The sequence below is a fragment of the Python bivittatus genome, unplaced genomic scaffold (assembly GCF_059951505.1).
Source record: "Python bivittatus isolate LINGU-HERP-01145 unplaced genomic scaffold, Pbiv_v1 ctg000680_np1212, whole genome shotgun sequence".
NCBI lineage: Eukaryota > Metazoa > Chordata > Lepidosauria > Squamata > Pythonidae > Python > Python bivittatus.
In genome coordinates this window covers 2839238-2856117 of record NW_028277095.1, presented here as the reverse complement: position 1 = coordinate 2856117, position 16880 = coordinate 2839238, and the positions used below count along the sequence as shown (strand labels likewise).

Sequence of the window (16880 nt, the reverse complement as noted above, 5' to 3'; positions counted from 1 at the left end):
ATTTAAGGTAATACAACACTCAGTTGTCCTCAATGACCTGTGAATTAAAGACTGAAATAAAGGTACTGCATTGCATGGTACTGACCTCATTCGATTCTGATGACAATTCCCTCAAGTAGATCAGGTGGAGAGGTTAAGGCAAGATACTTCTGAGTGGTTTATACCATCTTGTAGCCATGGAAAGCCTGTCCTCGTTGTTATTATTTTAGTATATCAGTGGCTGGATGCTAGAAGTTCCTAATAAGAAACTGGGCAGTGATCTACTTAGAGCCAGCCAGGAAGCTTCGTTGGGAGTACAGATTTAATTGTGGGCCTCCCTGGTCCAAATTTTAACACATCAAACCGTACCCTCTACTTAGGTGAATAAACTTGACAACTGATTAAGTCTGCCCTTGTACTCCATGATCAGTGGGAGAACTTGAACCTGGGTCTTCTTGATCCCAAACCAACGCTTCCACTATTGCCTCACACTGGCTCTCAAACTTTAGTGGATTTACTTTTGAGACGATATACACAGCACACACTTTTTACAGAATGAATGCTATTTTTCCTAGCACTTAGGTAGAAGGGAGTTGGCCATGAGTTGGCTGGCCATGAGTTGGCTGTTCAAAAATGGCTGCCATGGTGGGCATGGCCAGTCCCGAAAACGCTGATGTACCAGGAGATAAACTGGTGAGGTTCCCTGACTTTCCCAAACACTTTCTCTGTATTCTACAATAGTTATTTAAAACAGATGGCAACACTTTCTAACCAATTCTGTGTGGTAGTAACCCAGAAGTTGGAACTTTGCTTTGCAATATGACAGCTTCCCTTTGTTTCATTAAAGGAAGCTAAAAAAAAAAAAGTAATGCAGAAGACTTTTGGGTGCCAAGGGAGGTTTCCGTAGGCTGATATCTGCAGGGGACACATGATATATCTATTTTCAATCCCTTCTCTACACTGTTGGTAATATGGATTAAACTCATATCACATGTCTGGCTCAAAATCCAGATTATTGTTACTTCCTCTACTCCTGCTGTTTGTTTTTTTAAAAAACTATTCAGACAATTTCTAGAGGGCATCTCCTGGTCTGGCTATAAAAGAGATTAAGAAGACAAAACTAATAATTGCTAAAGTTATTCTTTCAAGATCTAACTGGCTTTCCCATTTTAGCTGCACTCGAAATATAAAGAGGACTCCACTCCACAGAATTTCATGGGTCAAGAATTTTGAGAATTGCATTCCAGCCTGGGGAAAATTATAAGCCAAGTTTTTAATTTTTCTGCTTTTGGGGGGTTTTGTTTTGTTTTTTAAACAGCAAACAATGATAGCAAAAAAGTACAAATACTGCATTTTTCTTTCCATGTTATAGGAAATGGACAGTCATACTGCCTGAATTAAGAATGATATAAATATTGTAGCCTGCTTATAGCCTTAATCTGATTTAATTTGTTATCTTCTGTATTATTCCTGCATACATGAACACTCTTGGAAGAAAGAGGAGCGGGACATGGGATCTGAAGGCCAGTACAAACAGTCCGTTGTCTGAAGTTGACATGGTGATATGGCCTGCAGAAGCAACTTGCAAACCACTTTGTGGACCTCCTTTTTTCCTTTCCTTTCCTTTCTTTTTTTTTGAATCCTAGGCGAGGAACAAGGAACAGAATGGTTTTGCTTATTCATGGTTTATTGACTAGCCCATAGTTGGCCGGATTCCTCTAACCACTAAGCCCAAACTGAACAAGTCACTTTATGTCTTACGCAATGCGTAAAGCTATCCTTGGGTCACATGACAGCAGACCTGCTCAGGAGCATTTTAAAGAATAGGTTTTGTGCAAGGTGTCTTGGTGTGCAGAAGATCTGGCCCTCACTCTGTGTTGTCTCTGTTGGCAGAGGGATGTTAGTAGTGCCCCGGAATGCCTTATGTAGATCGTCAGAATCGAATCTGCGGATTCCTGGACATTGAGGATAATGAAACCTGTGGAAAGTTCCTGCGACGGTATTTCATCCTGGACACCAAAATCAACAGCCTTCTGTGGTACATGGACAATCCTCAGGTGAGTCGCTCCCTAAAAGCATTTTGTTCAGTTCCTAAAAAGGCTCGTTCAAGGGCATGAAGGGGATAAATTTGATGGCTGCAGATGTTCTTTCAACTTTTTTATGGAACTAGGGTCCAGTTACCAATGATACCACTGTAGATGCATGAAGGCAGTTCATGCTCGTGGTTTAAAAATTGCAAATGACTTTCTCACAGTGTGCAAATTGTCTTCCCCCAAATTGCCCCAAAGGGAGAGTATCTTTTGGACCCTACCCTGGAACTCTAATTATGCTTAGATAGATCCATGATCAGTCAAACATGTCTACAATATTTATGGGACATTTAGACACTCATGTGTCAAAGCTCATATCCTTTTATCTCTGATACTGTGATGGAATGGAATCATGAAGGCCAGACTCAGGGAGACAATGCTTTTCTCCCTGAGTCTGGCCTTCATGATTCCATTCCATCACAGATACAGATATTTATAGATGTGCAACCATATCGCTAATCCATGTATGTGATTTAATTATGCCGAAAAACAGCAGTAACCCTAAGGCATGTCACTTACTTCAGAATACAGTAAAGCCTTAATTTTATGGACCACTTGGAGGGAAGAGGTGTCTGTTAAATCCATATGTCCATTAAATCCAAATGGATGTAATTGGCATAATTTGTCACTCGCAGTAATTTTGTGATTGATATAATTATGTCAACTGAGTCCATTTACTTGATTTGCAATGATGTAATATTATGCTAATGATGTAATTATGTTGATTATATAGTTCTGCAAATGGAAAAATTGATGCAAATTTTGGTAATTGTCCAGACTGCTTTAGAAACAATGGACCAGAGTGAAGTCTGAACTAAAATGTCCACTGCATCTGAAGTCCACTGAATGAGGGTCTGTAAAATTAAGGCGTTGCTGTAGTTAACATCATCACGTCTAGTTCAGGCTTAAATCTTCTTGGAAATGCACACAAAAAGTCAGCAATTGACACATTGTTTCCTGAATTTAAACAAGATGCTAGGATTCCTTTACCCAGGCAGTGGTTTAAGATGAGACTTTTGCTTCTCCATTTTTACAGTCTCTGTAGTAGCCCCAAATCTGCTCTCTGAGATGTCTTTCCCCACCTTCCCTTGCTGCCCTCTTATCCACAACACCCTGGATGCCAGCCCCACTAGGTAGACCAGACCAGGAAACCAACTCCAAAGAAAGGCTAAAACTACATTTATTGAGACTGGCTACAGGAAGAGAATCTTTTAAATCTGATTGTGCTGTATCTCTTCCCCTTCTTATACTCCAGTGAATTAGGGAGGTGTCTGTCTGAGCTCTTTCCAAATGTTATCTCGTTGCTCCAGACTTTAAAAATGCTTTAGCTCCTTTTGCTGAGTACCAGTTCCTGCATATCTCCATCAAGGTTACCTTCCTTTCTTTCTACACTAGGAGAGGGCAGGGCCCAAACTTTCTGTCTTTTGGATTCTTTTAGATGGGAAGGTTTATATTTAAGTCACCCAGTTCACCTCTTTAAAACCTCAAAAACTAAACCGATTTTTTCTGCCTGGGGAGAAATTAAGGGGGGAACATGATGGCCTTAATGTATGCCAGGGTTTCTCAGTCTTGGCTGTTTTAAGATGTGTGGACTTCAACTCCCAGAATTCCCCAGCCAGCATGACTTGCTGGGGAATTCTGGGAGTTGAAGTCCACATGTCTTCAAGTTGCCAAGGTTGAGAAACACTGGTCTATGCCTTCACACAACCCCCTTGGTGAAAATTTTGGCCATGACCACTCTGATAAAGGCATGACATCAGTGCTACATGCCCTGCAGTCCTCAGAGGCCAAAATAAAGATGTAGATTTTAAAAGTGCATCCTTCTATTCTTATGCCTTACTGATAAAAGAGGGAGATCAATCTAATAGACAAACAAGCAAAGGCAAAATGCATATAATTGAAGTAATCATATATTTCACCCACCCACCCCTTAGCCATTTCTTCTTTCTTCTAAGGCAGTGATTCCCAACTTGGATAACTTTAAGATGTGTGGATTTCAGCTCCCAGAATTCCTAGCAATGGCCATGCTGGCTGGGGAGTTCTGGGAGTTGAAGTCCACACATCTCAAAGTTGCCTAGGTTGTGAAACACTGTTCTAAAGCATTTCAAACTGTAAATGTTTTGGAATAGAAACCTGTCGGACTTGTTCTTTAGTATTATGCATCTAAAAGACTCTATATGACCACACTGTTTAATTATTATTATAATAATTACAATCATACTGACTTGAATGCTTCTAATCTCTTAATAATCCATATTCCCTAGCAGGATAAAATAAATCAAGCTGCCCCTTTTTTCACATGTACCACATGCACAATGCACAGAAAAACGGATGGGATTTCAATAGTATGGTGGCAACCACCATTTTGACTTTTTGGGCCATACCTGCAGACACCGTTATTGCCTACATCAACATTAAAAGGCACCCTGAGATTCCACAGGGAGATGCAGTATTCATGAGACATCCACATTCCAATTCTGTTGTTTTTTTTCATTTTGGACCCTCCAATCTCCAATGGCATCAGCAAATTCCAGTTTCCCAGTATTTTCAGATAAGGAAGATACAAACTGCTGTGTAAATCTAAAATAGACTCCGCTTGGTTTAAAAAGCATCAGGGAGAGGGGGGATCTGGAAAGTTCCAGCTTGGCCCATAGGCGTGAAGTCCCTCTTTTGCATCATCGCCCCTCACAAGTCAGTTAGCCCTCCGAAAATTCATTAAGCGTGGCCGTCAGCTACCAAAAAGGTGCCTGTTGCTGCTCCAGGTGCTTTGGTTATCCTTTGCAGAGCAAAAGCATGAATGAATGGCTTGGCTCTTAGGGTTTTAGTTCAGTCCGGAGACTCATACTGTCTATCCCATTTGGATTAACGCCCAAGATATTCTATCCTTGCTTTGGGATATGAATGGTCACTAGACACTCCTCCCAGCTGAAGCCTCAGAACCTCTGGGAACTTTGGAAGGAGGAATTGGCAACGGAAACCAGCCCTGAGAAAATTGAAATGCTGTCCTCTTGTCTTCCCTGAATTTTACCAAGGGCTCTGTAGCCTCATGTTCCTAATGAGAAAATCCAAACCAGTGCTTTTCTCTGGCAAGAAAACCGCAGCAAATATTTTTATCTGAGAAACCACCCCGTGTGCATGAACTGAGATAGGAATTGAATGGGGGCCTATTTGTTAAAAACAGGAGCACACTGGGGTACTATCGGGAGTATTTACCAGCCTTTAGCTAACACTTCAGACAGGTCTGTTAGCCTATTTTAAAAAAAAAAATCTGGAATGAACAAAATAGGAAAAGTTCTTGCACTTGAAAAAACTGAACTTGCAAAACTGTGAGCAAACGTTGGTGTTCTCCATCAAGCGTCTTCAGAAGAAGGGTGATCATCTTAAACCTTCTCCAGGAAATAGCTTATTTCGCTGTATAATTCCCAGAATTCGCTGCAGTATTATTCCCAGAATTCCCAGCTACAATGGCCATTGCTGTGGAAAAATGGGAAGACGAATTGTCTAAAGAACTTTACTATATTGGTAATAGCACTCTTATTTTTCTACTCGTTTTTTCTACTGATTAGCTGGGGAAGGGAAGCTTAATCTTGTGTGAGTGTTACAGTGGACAGTGTAATTCTCCGAAAGAAATAGTTAAATTTGATTATTGGGGGAAAAATTAAAGGCTGTCTATCTACTGAAGTCCAGAATTGTAATGATATTCTCAGGAGACCATCAGTGGCCAGTACAAGGTATGACTCTAGACCAGATAATTTCACACTGCTAAATCTACCTAGTGTGATGGCTTTACAGATAAAATGGGATGGATCTTCTGACAGCCACCCTCAACTTCTTGAAAAAGATGGGGTCCAAACATAATGAAAACAGCAGGCCAAACTCCAGGGAAAGTAGCTACTGAGCTGAATCTTCTGACTTTCGATTTTATTTGTGTTGACCGTTAAAGCCTCACTACATCTGTTTTGCTGCTAAGAAAACTGCTGTGTGTTCAGGAAGTCACTAAGAGTTGAGCTTGATTTGAAAAAGACTTTACCTTTCACTTCTAAATAAGCAAAGGGGAAACTGTTTATTGGAGGTTCGTATCTGACAAACCTCCAATAAACTCCAGTAAACAGATACAACACCCATTTGACGAATCGTTAATTAATTGACTTGTATTTCAGAACCTGGCAGTAGGCTCGAAAGCAGTAGGATCTTTACAACTGACCTACATCTCTAAGGTAAGGTTAAAACAGAGCTTTGCACCCCCCGCCCCCCTGTACGTATTGTTAGTCCTGATTGTTTCCCTGAGTTTCTGGTCCTCATAATTCTTGTTCTTTTTTTAAGGGTTCCACCTCTCTGCCTCATAAATAACGAGTATATAACTTAATAAGGAGAAAGACTAGCCAGGATGGATAGGTGACATGTCTCATGAGCCCAGGCCATTTCTTTTCTGACATGGAGCTGAGTAAGCATTAAGCAGCAGTAGGAAAAGTGCAGCTCATGAAAGCATATGCTTTTTAATAAAACATATTAGTTGGAAAAGGTGATTTTTGGTTACCATAGTCCAGTGTTGCTCAACCTTGGCAGCTTGAAGATGTGTGGACTTCAACTCCCAGGCTGGCTGGGGAATTCTGGGAGTTGAAGTCCACACATCTTCAAGCTGCCAAGGTTGAGAAACACTGCCATAGAACTAATACTTAGCCATCCAGCTGATGAGGAACCTCAACCTGGCTACCTCACCAGATGGTAGTGAAGCTAAAAATGAGTGGCCAACATGCATATTTTTATTTGAATTGATTTGTGTGATTTATATCCTGCCATGAACTCTGTGGAGGTAGAGGGGATAAAAAGAGCAAGCAAATAATATGTTGAAGATAGGAAGTGGGAATTAGAGGAGAAAGAAGTTCTAGGTCATGACCTGTCCCTTGGGCTGAGTTAATTATCTTATAAATCTCACCAGCTTTATCATCTCATTGCTCTGTAAATGGCTTTAATTATAGCCTTAACTCTTTCTTAAACTACTGGCAGTAGTTTGGCCACCCTCTGTAGGTTCAACGGGGCTTGGATGTTCATGTTGGCAGGAGAGAATGTTGTGCCTGCAAATTCATAAAGTTCCTGTCTCCTTTCCAAAATCAACAAGAAAACAACTCGGGCAACCTCCTCAGCCCATTTCCATTTCCCTTCGCTCTTTCTTTGCAGGTCAGCGTGGCTGCCCCCAAACAAAAGCCGAAAACACCGTTCTGTTTTGGTAAGCCTTAATTGGGGGGAGCAACCTTTTTCATTGAGGGGCCACATTGACCTTTTGATCTTGCTTGAGGGCCACAGGCCAACTGATTTGTCCCCCTGTTGAAGAACTGACTTTGGGGAAGGTATCTCAAGGGTGAAGGGACAGCTGGAGCTCCATGGTTGCTTTTTGTCCCGTAGCCTCCCCAAGAGGCAAGTGTGGCTGAGTTTGGGGAGTCTAGGTTTAAGGGGCACTAATCTGTATGAGTGCCTTAAACCTATGCATTTTCCCCAAAGCCCCCCAAACAAAATGATCAGATCTGAAAGGATCAGCCCTGCCCACTCTGCTCTTTGAGAGGTGCTGATGAGATGCTGTGATGCTGCAGTTGTTCATCCCTAATGTATGTCCTTATGGGGAGGATGAAGACCGGAGAACAACTTTGGGGTACCCTTTGAGCAGAACTTTGGCTTGAACAGGCTAAGATGTGATGCAAAACACACAAGTGCTTCCTGGCAGGCATCGAGCGCAATCCAAAACACATTTTGCTCTTCAAATCCAAAGTCCTGCACAGTTCTAACATGTAGGTGGAAACTGGACAAGTGAATTGACTTCTTACTTAGGAAGCAACATGGGGTGATGTTTGTGGCTTTTCAGCTACACCAGCTTGGGAATCAAATGGAGATTTGAGCGCTCTTGGAGCAGAGGTTACTTTGCAAGAGGGGGGGAAAGGGTAAAAAGGTAGTCTTCTTCAAGTTGAGTTCAATTCCTGGGGACTTTATGGACACATCACTATAGTTTTTTTTGAGAAGTGCTTTCTCAACTCCTTTTAGGATGATTTCACACACACACACAAACACACACACACACACACACAGTCTAGCTTAGTGCCTGGGATTTTCTCGTGGCTTCCTATCCAAGTCTTAAACTGGTGTGACCTTACTTACTTTTATGAGACCAGCCAAGGTCAGCTAGTTGTTGCCACCTAGATGGGCTCACAAGTGGAGGTTTACAGATATCATTTCTGCCTTATGGTAGAATCTGCGGTGATTCGGATTCTGATCTTTTCTCTTCCAAATGAGCACCCATTGGGTCTTTATCCTTGGGGCATAACTTAAACGTTGATTTCCACCAGCTTAGCCTAGCTTTGCACAAGAAAATGAAATGGAAGCCTAAGAAAAAAGAAGTGCTTTGCCAGTGCCTCAAGGCCTCCTGCTCTGTCTAAGTTAAGGAGAAGGTGGCTGAAATGGATTAGAAAGCAGGATAGAAATAAACATCATCAGACAGGAAGCCCTGAGGATTGAGGAGGAGGTGGCAGAACTACAAGAGATTGAACTGGTTGACTGTCTTTGCCCTTCCCAGGCAATTTATTACTTTATTACTTTGATTTCTTTCTCTTTCCAGCTCTTTAAGCGTTGAACAATATACCCACATTTATATACATAGAAATATCAGCACACCTGGGTTGGGGGGTGACCACCCCTTGAACAGAACTGCTGTTGAGAAGAAGTCAGCCTCTTAGAGAAAACTGCCAAGTTTTCAGAAACACAGAACAAACTATCTGTAATGTAGAGAGGCCTTCCTTCTCCACCCTCCCCAAAAAGGCTGAGTAATGACCAAGCTTACTCAGGACCTGCAGATGGGAACTCTGACGGCTGGAAATGGTCAGGGGGAAACCAGGAGTAAACCAAAGTGGGGGGACAGAATGGCTGAGGAGATGTCGGGTCACTATAGCGTTTTCTTTTGTCAAGGGCAAGGAATAGAGAACTGCTTGTTTTCAGATTCTGTGGGGTTAGCACCCAATTCTAATGGCAACAACCAGATCTAAATTGGATTGCATTTGGATGGACCTAATGCCCTTTGGAACTTAGGAAGTTCCTTTGGAAAATTCCTTTGGAATGTTTGCCCACCAATCAAAGGGAAAGTAGAGCTTGCTAAATAATAAGATGGGTGTAGTGAGCTTGTACTTTTCGGCTCAGAGATCCCCCCACTTTGGTTTTTTTGGCACACCTAGCCCCCTTTTCTTAATTGGACAACCACTCAATGGCACATCTCCCTGGTGGAACAACTTCTTCTCAGTTGATTTGCTGCCACCACCTGTTTTAAACTGGAACCATCTTTCTCCCTGAATTTTAGGTACAGTACAGGCAAAACATGGAAAATCTCTTCCGTCTTTCACTGCAGCTGCATGGAAACTAATGGTTTTATGCAAATGCTGATAGCTGAGCAATGAGTGGAATGAAGTGAATAAGGGCTGTTCCTAAATAAGAAGGTCAACAAGCGTTTAGAATATTAATTTCATTAATGTAAAAGTTGGCCATTCCCCAATATATTTGCAGGCAAAGGTTAATGAAAAAGTCAACCCACCATGTCCAGTGGAAATATAAATCGAATGCATCTGCTTTATCATTTTCCCAGGCATAAAACAATCACTCTTCCAGGCATTTCCTGCAGTCAGGAATCAGTGAAGATCCTTGCCTTTAGTCTCTTAGAGGCACGCAACTGGAGACTACACGTGGCTCTCAAAAGGCTTGGTTGCAGCCCTAAAAAAAACCTCCAGAAGTTTTTAAATGATCATTGTTATATGCCAGGAGACAAGTATTAAATGCACAGCTCATTTGTTGCTTTAAATAGCTGGGCATAATAACTTACTCCTCTCCTCTGAGGAATTGTGCTGTTGAATTCCGGCAGCAAAATTTGGGGAGTCTCTCAGGGCCACAAAAAGGGGTCTTTGAATTCATCCTCTGGTTTTCCTGGAGTGGTGGCCCATGCAGCAGGAACTTCTTGGAGAAATTGCAACGGGTTCATGGAGCAGGGAATGAGGAGTGGAGAACACAAGAAAAAGAAGTCTCCTTCTGGAAGCTAAGTAGTTGCTACCAAGGTCAATCATGTGCACTCTTGAAAATGATGTACCACTCTTGATCATGATATTTGTATCTGCAGTTATCAACGCCTTGTCTCAGCGCTATGTCCTGCAAGCAAATGACCAAAAAGATCTGCAAGACTGGGTGGAAGCATTAAATACTGCCAGCAAGATTACGGTAGGTATTCTCTGTTCACATCATCTGGGATTCCCACGCAGTTTTCCAGTAGTGATGCCCGGGGGAGGGAAGAGAGCAGTTCATTTTATCTGGAAGTAGGTTGTATCTTAGTGCTGGTCTCCTTGTATATTCTGTTCAGGAGTCTGATCAGGTGAATTTAGGCAGAACTGGGAGTATAAATTACAAAAAAGGTGTTGATTGGCTGAGGGCTTAGTGTACTGCTTAGACAATTGGCCCAGTCAAGGCATCATAGCTAACTGTGATTTGTGTAACCCTAATTTAGAGTCCAAGCATGGCTGAAGCTTCCGTATGGAGAAACTGCTGGTTAGAACTGTCCATCTTGTCTCTTTTTCCATCTGTTTAATATTTTCCTTGGGGCCCTGGCTTTTGGGGCAAAATGCCAACTGCCTTTAGGGCTGCATCTGCCCCTTGGCCTGTGTGTGGGTGAATTCAATTCTCTTGGGGTTGATTAGCAAGCCAATTGTTGGATGTAGGATTTGAAACTTCTCCACTGAAATGTGGGCTGGCTAAAATAGTGGCATTTTCTTCCAGATGGGAACATCACATCAGATGGAACCAGTGGACTGCATTCTTTGCTTCTTGGTACTGACTCTGCCCACTGGTCCACACTGCTGTATCTGGAGCTTGGCTTTTGCTAGCCCTGTTACAAACCTGGAATGATTTAAGGCCATATTTTTCTGTTCTGAGGAGCTCTGGGATTTCTTGGAAGTATTCTGGTAGTTGTCCTGCCTCTTTCCCTAAGAGGCATCTGTTGTGGGTTTTTTGTCATTGTTGTTGCTGTGACTGGTCTTCCCCTATGCTGGATAGGTAAAGAAGGAAGAAGAATCAGGAGAAGAGCCGTGGGATGGGAGAGTTAAAGGACTTCCCTATGAAACTTTAATTGGGCAATCACCCTGCCTTACTAGCCAGATTTTGTTGGGGTGTGTACTCATCCAGATGACACTGTCTTCCATAGGTAACATTCCCCGTGTTTCCTACCACTTCTTCCAAGGGAGAGGTAGAATCTATTGCACAAGTTCCTATGCTGCCAGTTTAGCACAGAGATACATCAACCTGAAGACCGAGGATCTTCTGTGGCCTCTGAATGTCTTAGATTTGATCTCCTACCCTGAGCCCAGACAAGAAAAGTTGGTGCCAACTTTTTAATATAGCAGAAGGGGAAAACTATAAAATGCATGCAGAGCCATCACACTGTCTCTAATTTTATTTTAATTTTATTGAAATATAAATAAACCAAGGGGAGAACCACATCCCCTCCTCAGCATTCCACTTAAAGACTAAAGGTGGTCTGACCTAAAAGTATTATACAGTACACTCCTGGCCTTGTAGCTAGCTCTCTCCTGTCCCGTGGTTTTTTTTTAAATCTGTGTCACAGAATGGTGGCAAAGCCCAGGATGCAGACGAGCAGCCCCAGCAGATTGGAGGAGCCCCCTCAAGTCCCCTACTTATCAGGGCTAGCTTCTGTGCCTGCTTTCGCCATTAGGTAGATGAGAGACAACCCCTCTACCCCCCCAACCCCAAAGAACCTGGGGAGGAACATGTTTCAAATACAGAAAAGATTTTGCAGCCTTAGTATCCGTCCATCTGATTCTATCCCTACTGCTTAATTTTGCAACATCTCTCTGCCAGTTGTGAAACAGGAAGTTACCCTGTAGTAGGTTTACTTCCCATTTCTTGGCCATGAAGGCAGGTGACTTCCCTCTGAGTTAGCCAAGCTTGATTTTGACAATTGCTATCTTGGCGTACCAGATGGGTGGAGAAATGAATCTGAGAGATGTTTGGCCGGTCAAGTCAATATAGGACTGATTCATACATTGGCTGGGCTTCTACAGTACAGGAAGCCATCACACTCATTCATACATTCTACGTGATGCTCCACTAACCATTTGTGGAGGACACTGATGCATGATGTTATCCTTAACTTGCCACTGGCCAGCCACAAAGACAGCTGGTGCCCATCTTTTTTTGTTCTGCGTCAAAAGTGGTGTTTTCCAACTTCTGCAGTGGTTTATTTTGTTGAAGGCAGGGTCTCCACCCCATTGGCTGGTGTATTCCCTTCCTTTCTGGTCAGCGATAGCTGCCCTCCACGGCCATTTCATCTAAGGCTTTTGGGCTGCCTGTCACCCTTCAGAAGGAACCTTCCCATAGAAAACCAGATTGTGTTTTGCTCAGCAAGGAATGTCTTCAGCTTCCACATTTACAATTTATACCTGAAAACACCAGAGTTTGGGACCTTGCTACTCTACACTCAAGCCAAACATTGGTATCCCAGTGAATAGTTAAAGAATTTGGCAGATCTGTGAATGTAGTAGGTGGGTTCACCTACTTTTTCCTGCCTGCCATATAACAGAGGAATATTTCACATAAGTGCAGTGGGGCAGCACCATTTTGCCTGCACCAAATCTGTTTTGTATTCTTTGTGGGATATTTTGGGGCAGCCAGCTGGTACTGGCATTCCTTGCAATACTTAACCAGTTTGAGGTATTGGGGAGCTGGGATGAAACTGCCAAAAGTCCTGTCCATTTTGCCTTCTAGCCCAAGTGACAGGAAGAATAGCAAAACTGTCTACCAGTCACAGAAGTAGATTGGAAAATTTCTGTCCAAAAGTAGTCCAGCTGGCCGGTCGATGGCCTGGAGGACAGCCAAGAGCTTCACCCCACACCCCTCCTCTGTCTCACCCACCTGTCAGCTTGACTATTTGGGGGCAGAAGGTTACAGTCATCCAGGAAACTGGTAGACAGACTTACCATTCTTCCTGTTTCTTCAGCTTTGGGAGATTGGTGGACCTGTTTTCAGAAATAGCCCAAGTGACAAGTTTCTGAGGTGGAGCACCTCCACACCAGAGACTGATCACCTGAGCAATTTCTAACTGTCAAAAGCCTCTATCCCAGCACCCACCATTCTCCAAACTCACCCATCTACACTTGCCTGAACCCATCCAGACAAGCAGGTCTTCTGCTGCTTGTAACGGGCACTGAAGAAAGCATTCTCCACCCTACCTCTCTTTCCTCACACTTCTTGTGGGGACAAAAACCCTATTGTGTTTAATTGCTGAGGCAGAATAGCAGTTGGAAGTATGAACAATCCTTCTTTAAGCCAGCATACTTTCAATGTGGCTCCCACACTGGATAACAACACTTTAGTGCTACCATATAGATGAGCCCATAATGTGCTTGTGTGAATCTACTCATTGTGGTTTGTAAATATGGTATATAGTTTAATGAGATGTGTGAATCTATCCAATTGTGGATGATTACTTAGGATCAAGTGAGAACCCAATATAGTTTTTGTTTGTTTTGTTTAAATAAAGACCAGCCCCTTCCACCTTGATCGTGTTGACAGGAAGTTCTCGTGGTTGAAGCTCAGCAGTCGAGAAGGACCAGCTGGGAAAGACTGTAATAAGACTTAGATCATTTTGCATGATGGAGAGAAAGAAACAGTTGGAAGTTCTTCTCCATTCCACGTAACAAACATGGAAGGACCACTGTACATGTATTGGGCTTGATTACTAGGACAAGGAAAAGATTTACTTTTTTCCATAAAACATTATGACTTTTTTTTTTTTAACTTGTAAGCCGCCTAGAGTGATACAGTGAGATGGGCAGCGTATAAATGTGATTAATTAATAAATAAATTATTAATTTGCAATTTTTTTTTTTTTTTGTCTGCGCTCAGTCATTGCTGACCCTGCAGTGACTGCCTGGACGAGTCCCTGCAGTTTTCAAGGCAAGGTGTTTCGGAAGTGGTTTGCCAGAGCCTCCTTCCTAGGGCAGAGCCCAGCTGGCGAGCGCAGGAGGCGGGGTTTCCGTTGCTTCGCGCCCTTTTCGGGCGCACGCGGTTTTTCGCGCTTACTGGCAACTGCTCCCAACTCCTTTTTTGCAAGCCGCCGCCAGCATTTTTCCTCCCACCGGAGTGAGAGTACCCATTTATCTACTCATGTAAGTTTTCGAACTGTTGGGTTGACAGGAACTGGGGAGGAAACAGGAGCTCACCCTGTTTAACGCGAAGGCTGGACTCGAACCGCTGAAGCGTCGACCATTTCTGGCCGGCAACTTTCAGCGATGACCACTAATATGCAAACTAGCTTCACACATTGCTCTAAGCCATGATTTATTTAAACGTATTTTATTTTATTATTTTATTTTTATGAATCACAGTGGCTGGCTTCGCACACCAGACCAAGCTACAATTAAAGATCCCAGCTATAGAGTGCTAACCTCTAAGCTGGTGGCTAGTAGACAACATGGCTTTACATAGTGAAGGCAGTGGGCTCATGGATTCCAGTAGCTGGAGGGTCACAGCACTGAGCATGCCTTAATACTCAGCTTGTGTTCTTCATTGATGCATTGGTTTGGCCACTGGGAAAACATGAGGTTGAAGTATTAGATAGGATTGTAGGTTGATCTGGCAGGTTGACTCTTCTTTGCTCAGAATCACCTTGATGAACAGAGAACCCCAATCTCTGCTTTTGTACCAGCTCTTCAGCTGGTTTTTAACTTAACTGGTGCCCGTCTGCTCCAGTGGTTTGAGAACGTTACATGCTGGATCAGATGTAGCAGAAGGGATCTAGGCCATTTGGGTGTTAGCCTAGTAAAAAGCCAGTTTTACCAGCCCAGCCCTTCACCTTTCCAAGGGAAAAGAATCCACCCAGGATCTGACACCAAACTGTAGCTCTGAATTGCTGCTATCAGATGGAGAAATGCAAGCAAGAGCTGTGGTTGCAGAAAAATGTCGATAGACACCAGCTGCTGTTAGATGTAGCTGCGCAACGGGCATATGAAAGGCCATGCAAATGATATGAATGGTGTGGGAGGCTCTTGAGCATCTTTGGGCCCTACTGCAAGGGCAAGCAATTAGAAAGGAAAAAGGGAAGCACCCAGAGTAATGGTTCAGTCATTAGAGAAGGTTGGCATCTGTTGCCAAGCGTAAATGTAGGCAGTTGACTACAGTGTCTCATCCAGAAAAGCTTGGACATTTGTTTTAGAAAACCAACGTTTTTAGTCCCTGAGGGAGAAAAAAAAATTAATAGGATAATAACAGGAAGCTCGGCTTCAAGTTACTGAAGATGGAATAAGATGCTTATTTTAGAAGATTAGGCAAACATATGAGTCTTGGCTCTGATGTCAGCCTTAACTCAGGACTGGCTCACGATCTAACATTGAATTAGGCAGTATTATGTCTAGAGAAAGCTTTCATCCTTGGATGGATCCTGGTCTAAAGGATTTGGAACATCTTAGCAAAACATCTCAGTGCTAGAAAGAGATTGCAGGCTTCTGTTTAAACACCTCTAGCAAGTTAAAATATTTGTAAAAAAATGAAGCTCAGAAATACACATTTGCTTTAATACCAGATATAAGGGCCTTTCTCAAACTGGGCTCATGCATTGGTTGGGCTACCACTTCCATCATCCTCAGCTTGCAGAGCCTTGCCACCTGTCAATCTCTTTGCAGCTCCATCATGGGTTGTACTGACTGGGACAGATGGGGTCTGGAGTCTAACAAACCGAGCATATTGGGAGAAACTGCTGTATTTCTGTGATAACTTTTTTTCTGAAGTGGTAGCCGCATTAATTAATTGCATCAGAACCCAAAACAGCCTGATGGAACTTTAGAGACATTTATTTATTTATTTATTATGGCACAAGCTGTTTTGGATTACATTTCTGTTATGTTCTTCCTCAACCGAGGACATTGATTGAGGCTTTTTACATTCTGTTTATTTGTATTAGTGCTGCTAAATTTGAAGAGGCAGATGTATGACAACATCGTGATTTTGCAATGATAAAACAGCTGACGCTGAGGGGATAGAAAAACAGATGCTCAAAGGAAGGAGAAAGAGAACGTGCTGAGGGATAATATTGACCTAAACTTGAAGATGAGCCATCAAGTCAATCCTTGGAGGCTAGATTTGGCCTGAGTGACATCAGAGCACTTTTAGCATTCTGTCCACAGTTGGATGAACAGAGGACTTTTTCTCCCTTCACGGCCTATATGATGCATGGAAAAAACTTATTCATATCTTAAGAACTATAAATGTGCTGCAGGCCAGCAAGCCAAGATCGAATTCTTAAAATACTAAGGATAGAGCAGGAAATTCAAGCTGCATGAATCAGTGACAGGATCCACGTAAAGGAATGAGGATATAAAAGAATTCCTTGCAAAAATTCCCTTGCAAGGATTTGGGGCTTTTAAAAAAAAATCGGCAACTTTGGATACGACAAATTGAATCACTGGCCATGGCATTGTACAAATCGTTCTAGTCCCAACTTTATAAATGAGCAGAATGATTAGATCTTGTTTCAAAGGGATAAAACGATGTTCTTCTAGCAGGCAAATAGACGTTACTTCTTATTTGCAATATGTGCCAGTATTTTAGTGGGTGAGAAGGAAGGCCACAGGAATCTGAAAGAAGTGTCTAACAGATTCCATATGAATGTTCATGGTTCCTTCTATTTCAGAGCATTTGCAGTGACTCTAGCTTGTTTCAGTCATCTCTAGCAATTGGTACAATCATTGAGAAAACAGGACCATTGGAAGGCTGCAGAAAGAT

General features: G+C 42.6%; 1 protein-coding gene across 8 annotated transcripts in view; it reads left to right on the top strand.

The window, feature by feature from the left end:
- PLEKHA2 (pleckstrin homology domain containing A2) overlaps nt 1-16880 on the top strand; it is a 61691-nt gene that overhangs the window by 20716 nt on the left and 24095 nt on the right. For all 8 annotated transcript variants that reach the window (XM_088152086.1, XM_088152082.1, XM_088152080.1 and 5 more), the window contains 4 exons: nt 1873-2036; nt 6230-6286; nt 7248-7296; nt 10213-10310. In XM_088152086.1, coding sequence (XP_088008212.1) covers nt 1896-2036; nt 6230-6286; nt 7248-7296; nt 10213-10310 — 345 coding nt within the window. In that variant the 5' untranslated portion in view covers nt 1873-1895. The remainder of the gene's footprint in view (nt 1-1872; nt 2037-6229; nt 6287-7247; nt 7297-10212; nt 10311-16880) is intronic.